General features: G+C 42.7%; 1 protein-coding gene and 1 pseudogene across 1 annotated transcript in view; one reads left to right on the top strand and one right to left on the bottom strand.

Annotated features, from left to right (window-relative positions):
• Window positions 1-239: 239 nt before the first annotated feature.
• LOC107120706 lies at window positions 240-1,411 on the top strand (annotated as a pseudogene).
• Window positions 1,412-11,400: 9,989 nt separating this feature from the next.
• Window positions 11,401-12,213, bottom strand: part of LOC107120705 (receptor-type tyrosine-protein phosphatase delta-like) — a 93,986-nt gene continuing 93,173 nt past the window's right edge. The window contains exon 4 of the mRNA XM_015423476.1: window positions 11,401-11,507. Within this exon, the coding sequence (XP_015278962.1) occupies window positions 11,401-11,507 (107 nt within the window). The remainder of the gene's footprint in view (window positions 11,508-12,213) is intronic.

Raw genomic sequence — 12,213 nt, 5'->3', positions numbered from 1 at the left:
CTCCACTGGGATACGGCCCTTACTGCTTCAGAATTAATGGATCCATCTACCATCGTGCTGGAGTACTACATCCTGACAACGATGAGCCTAGAAAATATGCACAGCTGTACATCCTGGATTCTGATGATGCAGCATCACAACGGCTGCAACTTGTAGAGAATCAGGGAAGCAGTCCACAACTTCTGCAGACCCTGAGTGCATGGATGGCCAGTAACAACTCCTTTGCTGAAGCACATTAGATGCTGTATGAGGTTGAGCAAGAGAGCATTCAGGATGCTCACCTCAACAATGCAGAGCCTTCAACAGTGACCATGGCAATCATTCAGGACCGTCACAATGATCCCCGCAGATACAATGCCCCACGTAGCAATGAGGTGTCCATTGTTTTCCAGAATGCAGATGGTGAGCCTCCACTCCAAAGGGACCTATTGATTCACTGCCGTTCACAGAACAATAGTGGCATTAGAAAAACAGAACAGATCAGCATCCTTGACCCTAACTTGGAACCCCTGGTATATCCACTCTTATTTCCACTAGGGGATCAGAGTTGGGGCACAGATATTCCATTGTAGCAAAGACCAAGAAGTTTGCTTGGTGTCAACTCTGTGTCTGCTAACCCATGATCAAGAGTGACTCAGATGCAGTAATACCAGTATCGTCTGGCAACAAGACATGTGTTCAATCCTTTTCTATCAGCAGGTAAACTAACACAACAATACATTGTAGATGCCTATGTCAAGGTTGAATCGAACAGATTAAACTACATACGACAAAACCAAACTCTACTTTATGTGGGAAGATACAAAGGCTTCATGGATCATCTGCAGAATGCTGAAGACGGTTCTCAAACACTTCCAGGCAAAGCACTCATCTTGCCATCTTCATTCCCAGACTGTTCACAGAATATGATGCAGAACTACCAGGATGTCATGGCTATTGTTTGAGAATACGGCAAGCCAGACCTTTTCATCACCATGACTTGCAATCCAAAATGGCCAGAGATCACAGACAACTTACGTGGCCAAGCATCCCAACACCAACCAGATTTGGTAGCTCGCATTTTCCACCTAAAACTCAGAGCCATGATGGAAGACATTACCAAAAACCATGTTTTTGGGGTCACGGTTACACATGTTTATGTAATTGAATTCCAGAAAAGGGGCCTTCCTCATGCTCACATACTAATTGTATTAAAAAAGAAGACAAACCAGAGATAGCAGAGCACATTGACAAGATTGTTTCTGTAGAGCTCTCAGTTCAAGAATTACATCCAATTCTGCATGCAGCTGTCCTTAAGCACATGGTTCATGGCCCCTGTGGGAAAACACATCCCAACTCACCATGTATGAAAGATGAGAAATGCACAAAAAAGTATCCAAAAAGTTACCAAATGTCAACTATAGCCAAATAAGGGGGTTATCCCATATAACGCTGATGGGCATCTGAAACTACTACCACCCCAACAGGACACTCCATTGACAACAGATGGATTGTACCATACAACCCATACCTGCTTTTAAAGTACAGCTGCCACATAAATGTGAAAATGTGTGTGTCTCTGCAGTGTCAAATACCTCTAAGTACATATACAAAGGACACGACTGTGCAAATTTGAACCTAACAGAGCAGAATAGAAACTATGATGAGATTCAACAGCATTTGGATTCAAGGTATGTTAGTGCACCAGAGGCTATGTGGCACATCCTTGGATATGACATGCATCATCACTCCCATTGCATTATTCAACTACCAGTTCATCTGCCACATGAGCATACTGTAGTGTTCAGCAGTACAGACTTAGAGCACTGTACTGAGACCATTGTGGAGACAGCTCAGAGAGATACAATGCTCACAGCTTGGTTCAAATTAAACCAAAACACTGAGTCATCTCGACCCATTCTATACCCAGACATCCCAAAACATTACATATTTCATAGGCTTATCGGACAATGGCTGTCCCCAAAACTGCACAAACAGAGTGTAATTGGGAGGGTGTATTCTGTAAACCTAGCCTCTGATCCTGAGCGATACTGCTTGTGACTGCTCCTTGGACACATATCTGGAGCTACCAGTTATGAGGACCTACGCACTGTAGATGGCATATGTTTTGACACCTTCTGTAACGCAGCCCTCCATAAGGGCTTAATCAGTGATGACGACACATGGCTGAGAACATTGGAGGAGGCAGTTGTTTGCAGCATGCCTAGGTGGCTGAGAGATCTCTTTGCCTACATTCTAATCTTTGCTTTGCCATCAAATCCTGCTGATCTATTCAATACATTTAAGATTCAGCTGTGGGAAGACTTTGCACACCACCATAAGGATGGCCATTCTGACAATTGTGAACAATGCTTGCTCTGGACCCTGAGGGACATTGAGAGCACTTTGCGAGTACACAACATGTCACGTGAAACATATGGACTCCCTAAACGAACTGCCTTAGGACCATTCTGTCCATATAGTCACTATCCAGTCACAGCATCTCCTGACAATACTGAATACTTCCCAGAGTCTTTGAATGACCAACAGATTGGCCTATGATATCCTTACCGCTGCAGCCAAGAACACTGATCTCCCAAGCAGATGCTTCTTCCTCGATGGACCTGGGGGTGCTAGCAAAACCTATCTTTACCACACCATCATCACAACCATCTCACGACAAAATGGTACCGTTTTGCCTGTAGCATCAACTGGCATTGCTGCTAACCTGTTCTGCGAAGGAAAAACATATTATAATCTATTCAAAATAACTCCACCTCTAACTGAAACTACAACTTCCAATCTAAAGCTGAACTCTCCTGAAGCGGCTGTCATCCGCACGGTGAGAGCCGTTATTTGGGATGAGGCCATGATGGCACCTGCTGCAGCTTTGTCAGCTGTTGACCGCATTCTCAAAGACATCATGCAGAATCACAGGCCTTTTGGAGGAAAACTAATAATACTTGGAAGTGACTTTCAACAAACACTTCCAGTAGTCAGGCATGGGGACAGAGTGCAGACCGTTGAGGCTAGCATCAAATACCACCCTCTGTGGGATGTGTTTCAAGTCCTAACGCTAAGCAATAATGTCCGATCCACAGATCCATCTTTCAGTGACATAGAGATTCCACAACACATACTAAATCATAAAAACATTGCTACAGAAATCTTTGGAGACATCTTGGAAGCCTCAGATTCCCCATACTTTTCGAAAAGGGCTATTTTGTGTCCAACCAACTCCGACATTGAACTGCTGAATGATAGTGTCCATGCCCTACTACTTCAGGGTATCATGACAACTTACTTAAGTTCAGATTCCATAGTCCCCGATGGTGGTGTTGCTGATGACCAGTACTACCCAATTGAGTTTCTACATTCACTCACCCCATCAGGAATGCCTCTCCATACTTTGCATGTGAAGGTCGGAGCAATAATAATACTTCTAAAAAACATAAATGCACAAAAAGACCTATGCAATGGGACACGACTGGTTGTCACTGACCAAACCAAATTTGATCATTGCAAGAGTGCTTACTGGGTCTGCAAGTGGAGAGATACTGTTTATCCCACGTATAGATATTGCCCCCACAGTTGTAGACCTTCCCTTTATGTTATGAAGAAGGCGGTTCCCTATTAAGCTAGCCTTTGCCATGACGATAAACAAATCACAGGGCCAAACTCTGGAAAAGGTCGGTGTCTACTTGCGAAACCCAGTTTTTGCACATGGTCAGGTGTACGTTGCTTTCTCAAGGGTGTGTCACTTCCATGACCTCAGAGTGCGTATCATTGATGGCCCCCAACAGGGGAAACTCCTACCAGCCTGTGACAGAGTCTTCACCAAAAATGTCATCTACAAGGAGATCCTCCAGTCCTAATAATTGTTACATCATATGCCTCTTAAAAATGCCACTCAGACACTATATGCCATACATGTTCACTGATTTCTGTCAGGAAAAACCAGTATGGTGGACTGCTGACGAATTTCTCCAGACACTACGAATACACACAAAGGCTGAGTGTTTTCCTGAAACCATCCAGGCCTAAATTATGTTGCTGGAAAACGTCCCTCAGTCACACTTCTCTACCATAAAAGACAACTTTCACTTGAAACCTGACATAGGACCACTACAACATGATGGAAACATCAGCCACATTGCTGCTATACACTGCCCTTCTTATGCTTACAGACCACAGCATCAATGGTTTCCCAGCATAAGAACCTACCACATAAAAGTGAAAAGTCACTCCTGAAGAACATTCTGAGAAAAAATATACAAAGGCAACATATGACCATGGCAGCTGTGCAAACGGCAATATTCCTGCAAGCCTTACAATGCATACATAGTGCCCAAGACAGCCTGTTCAGGATCTACTGTTGCTCAAAACACCAAGTATCTTTTTCATGATTTTTCAGCAAAATATTGAAACCTTATGTGTCTAGCCATGCATTTAGACCTTACACTTCAATGTACAACTTTTCTCACAAAGCACCAAAAAACACATGCCTTTTCACAATGAAAACTATAAACATTTCAAAACACGCATTTGTCCAGACTCCTCCTTCTCATTCCCACATAACCTACTGACACCTTCGTCACAACTACTCACTTTCAACCCAACTTCCCTTCAGACCTCTGCTCTAACAGGGTGAACAGTGCGACTACGACCACATTAAATGACACGGACATCCAACATAAAATGATTTTGCAGACTGCCCAGTTGTTGGCACTATTCCACGGACCCATATGTGCAGCATTTCTTGGCCCACGTTGTGTGACCTTGGACACCGGCTACTGTGTAACATACGGTATGTGAGACTTCCATATTTGTATCTTTCAATTACAGACTGCTAGTACTTACTTTACCTCCTTCCAGCCTACGCATTCATTACACATCACAGCTTTCTAGAGTTCGTTGTATTGCTTTCACAACGAGCTTTACTGCTAGTTATCTCATATATATATAATTACCCTGTTGGCCATTTCCAGCTCTCCCATTGGGTGTGCTGTGCGTTCCATCAGCCATTGGCCCATCAACTGCCACTCAAGAGTACATGCATGCCATTGGCTGGGTGCTGGGTCTGCTACTCCCCCACCCCCATCAGCCTGGACACTCTACCCTCACAGAATAAATGTCCAAAACAGCTGTCTCTCCTGCTTGGCTCATCCATGGCTGGCTGGTTACTGAGGTGGGCCAGCAGCCGTCAAACCATTCTCTTCAACTTCCTCCTGTATGGCTGTCTTTCCCCTAGGGTTGCCAATCTCCAGGTGGGACCTAGGTATCTCCCACTGTTACAATTGATCTCCAGATGACAGAGATCAGTTCCCCTGGAGAAAATGGCTGCTTTAGAATGGCTGCTTTAGAGGGTAAACCCAATGGCATTATACCATGCTGAGTCTTTCCCCTCCCCAAACGCTGCCCTCCACAGGATCCACCCCCCAAATCTCCAGGTATTTCCCTACTCAGAGCTGGCAATCCTACTTTCCCCTCAGTGCTCGTTGCTAGGCAACCAAGCTTGGTTCTATCAGTAAAAGGCGGGGAGAGGAGACCGTTTCCATGCCTATTTTGGCCTCTGGGAGAAAACCCATTGGGGCCAGTCCTGACTAGGGTTGCCAGCTCCAGGTTGGGAAATTCCTGGAGATTTTGTGCAGAAGTCTATGGAAACCAGGGTTTGGGGAGGGGCCTCAGCTGAATAGAATGCCATAGAGTCCACCCTCCAAAGCAGGTATTTTCTCCAGGGGGAGAGAGAGATCTGTTGTCTGGAGTTCAGTTGTGATACCAGACAATACCACAGCCAGTGTGGCATAGCTGTTAGCCCTTCAGAGCAGGGTCTGCCAGACCCAAGTTCTTGCTGAGGAAGCTGAGTGGGTGATTTCAGACCAGTCACAGACTTTCAGCCTAACCTATTTCACAGGGTTGTTATGCAAGTCAAAAACGGGAGAGGAGAATGATGAAAGCTGCTTTGGTCCCCACTGTGGAGACTGTACTTTTCCTCCTGGGGAACCATTGCTGCTCTCCAGATGGCAGAGATCAGTTCCCCTGGAGAAAATGGTGGACTCTGTGACATTATATCCTGCTGAGATGGCCTCCCTATGACAGCCAGTGTGATGTAGCAGTCAGGGCTTCAGAGAAGGGTAGAGGCTGCAGGTGTGGGGGGGAGATGGAAAGCTGGTCAGAGGGGCAAATAAAGGTAGGTTGGTGGTTGGCTGGGAAGGAGAGAGGGTTGCCACCTCCAGGCTGGAAAATTCCTGGAGATTTGAGGGGTGGAGCCTGGAGAGAGTGGGATTTAAGGAGGAGTGGGACCTCAGACAGGTACAATGCCACAGACACCCCCCCTCCAAACCAGCCATTTCCTCCTGGGGAACCATTGTTGCCAATCTCCATATGAGGGCTGCAGATCACTCAGAATTACAACTGTTCTTCAGGTGGCAGAGATCAGTTCCCCTGGAGAAAATGGTAAACTCTGTGTCATTATAACGTACTGAGGTTGCCACAGCAAATTGACACTGAGTGCCCAAGGCTGAGGCACTCTCCCAGAACCTCTTTCTAGAGCTCGTTTTATTTATTTCCAAAATGGGCGTTATTCCTAGTGTCAACCACAATCTTGTAAATGAAAGCCAGAGTAGTATAGCAGTTCAAGTGTTGAATCAGGATCTGGGAGACCCATGTTTGAATCCCCACTCTGCCATAGAAGCTTGCTGGGTGACCATGGGCCAGCCACAGACACTATGACTCACAAAAGCTTTGTTCTTTGATATTTCCCCTGTCCTCTCACAACACTACTAGGAAAAGGTACTTATGCCACTGAGAGTCTCCTGATATAAACTTTGTTAGAATACATATTTTTCCCATTGTGACTCATACGAGTGCGCACTTAAAAACAATGGTTTAGTTCCATTTTGTTATTTCAGAAAGGGCATGATTACTGTTTTCCCAGAATTTCACATCAGATGGCATAATTTCCCCAATCCATTTCAGGCAAATTTTTGGAGATTTCAGTTGGTGGAAGACTTGGCATTCAAGTCCAGAGGCTAAGTCTACTTCCACTGTTTTCAGTGGTTAGTAGACTTGGTATCTGGACTTGGAATTTCACTGAAGACAGTGGTAGGGGAACTTGCATATAGAGTCTAGACAGTGGTAGTAGACCAGGCCTCCAGACTCCACATGCCAGGTCTACTGCCTATCAGCTGCAAAATCCCAGGGGGGGGGGGATCTGAATTTTCAAGAGATACATTTTGGGTGTCCCAAAATTTCAGGAATAGGAATGCCTTGCATTGTTTCAGGAATTTTTGATGAAAAACAAAACAGGTAATTGGAGATATTCAAATACCCCCTGGGGATTCAGAATATTGCCAGGCTGGCATTCTTTCATCTATGTCAAACACAGCAAATAGCCCCCTTCTTGTCGTGCCCTGGCCTAACCACAGTAATCCATGCAACAGTCACCTCCAGGATAGACTGCTATAGCTTGCTCTATGCTGGCCTGCTTTGAGACTGACCCGGAAGCTCCAACCGGTCCGGAAAGCAGTGGTGTGTGTCCTGGTGAGAATACAACAGATGGCACATATATAACATGTGCTGCGCCAGCTACACTGGCTCCCAGGGGGATACCAAGTCAGGTTCAAGGTCTTAGTATTGACTTTTAATACTTGAGCAGTCAGGGACCCATGTACCTTTGGGACCGTCTCCTCCAGTATGTCCCCCGAGAGTACTTTGATTGGCGGAAAATAATTTGCTGGTGATTCCTGTCCCCAAAGATGTCTGGCTGTCCTCAACTAGGACCAGGGTCTTCCCAGTCCTGGCTCCGACCTGGTGAAACTCTCTGTCAAACACCATCAGGGCCCAGCGGGATTTGATGCAATTTCGCAGGGCCTATCAAACAGAGATGTTCCGCTGGGCTTTTGGTTGAGGACAGTAATGGTGAGATCACTGCTGGCACCTTCCCCCCCCCTTCTCCTTTTTTCATCTGTTTTCCTCTTCCTGCCCTGCACATGGGGCGGCAGTGCAGTCCAGTATGGGAATAAGATTTATTAGCGCACCATCTTGGATTTTAGATTTTTAAATTACATGTTTAACTGCATATTTGGATCGTCATATGATTTACCTATTTTTTTAATCTTTGATTTATATCACCCAGAGGATGGGTCGAAAGAAGAAGAAGAAGAAGAAGAAGAAGAAGAAGAAGAAGAAGAAGAAGAAGAAGAAGAAGAAGAAGAAGAAGAAGAAGAAGAAGAAGAAGAAGAAGAAGAAGTAACATTGAATAGAGTATGTTTTTATTTCTTACATTTTTGACCTGACCCTATCTCCTTTGCTAGCAAATTCCATCTTTCACTCCAACCAACAGTTCATTAAATGTCTCTATATACTGAACAAGAGGTAAATTTTTCTATTTGCCCTGCACAAATCTCTGTGCAAGCAGAACTATTTTATAATTTTGCATGTATTTATTGTTCCAGACTACTAAAAAAGCATGTCAACTAATCTGTATTCTACCATAATTGTCGGTATTGCCCAGATTTTTTTTTCTGTCATTCATTTTTTTAAAAAAACACCAAAACTATTCTGTGGCTGTCAAGCAGCTGTTCTTTGTTCTTTAATGTCCCTAGCAAAGCTCCCCAGCAGAGACCATTTTATAATAACACCGGCAAAAGTACCATTTTCACAGCAGGGACAAGAATGTTCATCTTCAAAAAGGTATTAGTAAAATGTAACAACAATGAACATACTAATTCTGGTCACAAGGTACTACACAGTGGTTGGTAGAGTTTGTGTCTCTCTCCAAGAAAAGCTGCTCCCCCCCCCCCCCCCCGCCCCCCATCTTTCTTCACATGCTTTGGGGGATAGACAGCTGCTTTCTACATAAATGGAAACCTTCCTTGTCACTTCTCTTGTCTGTACAAGATCAATTCCTATACATAAATCCAGTACATGAGATTAGTGATTAACAAATATACACCACAGGAAAATAATGCATAGGTTGCCAGCAAACTGCAGGCTTGTGGAATAAAGAGCAACAAAAATACATAATGGTTAATTATCAGTTCTTGTGGGGGATTTAAATACTGGGGATTTTTTGTAGCAAGCCATATCATTTTTACGGCCATAATTTTGTATTATGATAAAAATAATTATTTTAGAATACTATGAGTGGTGTAGAGAAGAGGTTGGTTCTGTCTATATCAGCCTTTCAGATAAAATACTTTTTGCCCCTCAAAGACCTTCAAACTGAAGTGAAACAGGACATGCTTATTTTATTTATTTATTTGAATGTTTGTATCCCACCTTTCAACCAGTCAGGGCCCTCAAGATGGTGAACAGTTAAAAATTGCTATATATCCCTAATTTTGCATGCTGTTTTTAGGTGATTTTATAATAATTATTAAAAGGAAGTGCTTAAATTTTAATTCACTTGTTAAAAACTTTGATGACCTATTGGGCAGATATGCAGCTTACAAGAGTTAGAATTTAAAAACTCAGTATTTAAGACACCCCAATATCTGATAATTAATCAATTATGAGTGTTGTAAAAAATTAGCCAGCCAGAAAAGACCAAGAACTAATCACAGGTAACACACCAGAACCGCACTTAAGCAGTATCTCAACCAAAAAAAAAAAGCTGATTTGGGGATACATATAGTATCTTGGCCTTGAGAGAAATGGGGAATAAATGAATAAAATTAATGGGTATCTGAAAACAGGTACTATATACCTATAAAATTGAAATAAATTACAAAGTCCATTTCAAAAAATCAACAAGACAGGAAACCAGAGGAAACTTGATCAAACATGATTATCTATTGGCTAGTTTATTGGTCTTTAGTCCATGGGCCAGGACTCTCAGATGGGTTAAAGAGCCACCTGCAAAACTTTCACATTATTTTTCCTGCTTTGGGAAAGGAACTATTGCAGGTACACATGCACAGAGTGCATGGGATTCATGTTTCCTGCCTTTGCTTGCATGTAAACTGTGGCTGCTGAGTCCCTCCTGGTAACCAGTGGGGGATGGGGAAGATTTACTGGGAGTGGGAGGGAGGCCCAGCCAACATTGCAGTGATGTGTCTATGTCATTTCTGATGTGGCTCAGAAGTTACTTCATCATTCAGCAATGTTATGGTGATGCACTGCTAATTGAGCAAAAACTTTATGGTAAATTTGGCTTCTACCATGGAGATTCTCCCCAAATACCAGAGCATCACCCCAATGTTACTGACGTGATGATGCCACTTTCAGGTCATGTCAGAAGTGACATAGACACATTGCTGCAACAGCCACTGGGTCTCACTCTTTCTCCAGGTAAATCCAGCAGGCCAGCTGATCGGCAGTGGGGCCATGGGGGACTCCCACCTCCACTGGTGGGTCTGGCAACCCTAATGCAAACTGAGAGGAGTAGCATAACATTAAGGAGAGACCATTCTATGCTGCAGAGGATTCTTCCATGACTCTATTGGCTCAGAATTAAACAGGTGTCATGGCACCTCAAAGACTAACAATGTTTACTCCAGCACAAGCTTCTGTGCATCACAGCTTTCTTCTTGAAATGTTATGGAAAGGAAATAATTTGAGATATATATGTGAAAAATCAGAAGGGGAGGAAAGAAAGAGCCGAGAGAGGCTTTGTAGGAATCCTGTCATAAATAATGTCTCAGACCTCTCAACTGTATACTTCTTGGTGCTTGCCCTGTACTCCCCAACTTTCTTTCTAAGCTACTATTCTTTGTCTTGACCTTGACCCTGCTTAGATCATAATTCTGGTAAGAGAACATAACCCTCTCTTCTTATTACATGACTGTGATGTTACATGTTTGCAGATTAGTGGCTCCCATGTTGCTGTCTACAGGCTGTAAAAGTGAATCCCAACTCTAGAAAGACTGAAGACTGCTGGCCTAGATATACATAACTCTCAAGTGTGCAATCTCCTTGCAGTCACTTCAGCTTGGACTCTTTTTCCTCAGTACTCATGCTGTACCGGGCTTGGAGAATATATGATATTAGATATACATAATTCCTTTGCACATAATCCTTTGCTGCTTTAGCATATCCATTACAAGCAGGAAGCTCAACACTACCAAAGTAAGGAACTGACTTAAATACACAGATATATACAAAATGTAAAGTATAATGAAATCTTATAAGGGATGTGAGTTTTCTGGAAAAATTTGAATCAGAAAATTTTCCACAAAAGTCCAATTCAAATTCAAATAATAATACCAAAATTTAAATAATGTTAGTGAAAGAAGCCAAATATGCCATGTACGAACACTAGGGTGTGTCCACACTTCATATTCCACATTAGGCTATCTAACACAAATGATTTTCAGCACAACAGACCTGACAATTATAGATAAAAAGATTATATTTACATATGTGGGGTGGAGATTTTTCTGCTGAAAAATAGAGTATCAGAATTTTTTCACCCCACATTCACTGGATCTTATGGAGAGGAAAAGCACTTGTATGGTAAGCAACATCTTTTAATTCCACCAGAGAACTGAAATACAGGATAAATTTCCATATTGGTAAACTTGTGTCTAAATGAAGAGGGGGCGAGGGAAACCACAGAACAATGAAGCCAACTTTTAAACTCTGTACCATGGATAAAGGAATAGACATGTACATAAATTTATTTGGAAACAGCAAAGTATATTCTTTGGTGTAGAAAAACAATGTCAGATGTTAGAAGGACACACCAGCAACTGAGAAATAAATCTCCTTATCTGCAAAAGGTTGGAAACCAGATACAAAAGGGCATCTGATTTCTGGAGCTTATTTGAAGTAAATTCTCACTGGTGGGATCACAGAACTGACACCTGTGAGGGATGCAGACCTCATATATGCTTAGAGCACTGGATTTAACTTTAAAATCAGCCTTAGCAGATACTCTTGCTCAAAAAATATGAAAAAAGAGGAAGAAATACAGTGAACCAGAAACATATGACAAGCATTCCTACTGCTGAACAGAAGATACTGTGAGTTTACTAAAGTTTAACTGCAGCTTACTATGCAAATAAATACTAGTTCTATATTTTGGCAAGGTCAATGTCAACTTGCTCAAGTTACCTTTGATGTAGATGTCTATCACACAGTATAAAATAGCAATAAGAGTGCTAACTTGCAAATCTACTACATCAACAAAACCACTGAGTGTATTTAGGTATAATATTGTTTTTTGGCTTCTATTATTCTGCCTTTGAACTTCAACAACCTTTTCTTGTATTTAAGGAGAAACTGATCTAT

This window comes from Gekko japonicus, unplaced genomic scaffold (assembly GCF_001447785.1).
Source record: "Gekko japonicus isolate JY-2015 unplaced genomic scaffold, Gekko_japonicus_V1.1 scaffold2384, whole genome shotgun sequence".
Taxonomy (NCBI): domain Eukaryota; kingdom Metazoa; phylum Chordata; class Lepidosauria; order Squamata; family Gekkonidae; genus Gekko; species Gekko japonicus.
This window is presented reverse-complemented; position numbering and strand designations above follow the sequence as displayed.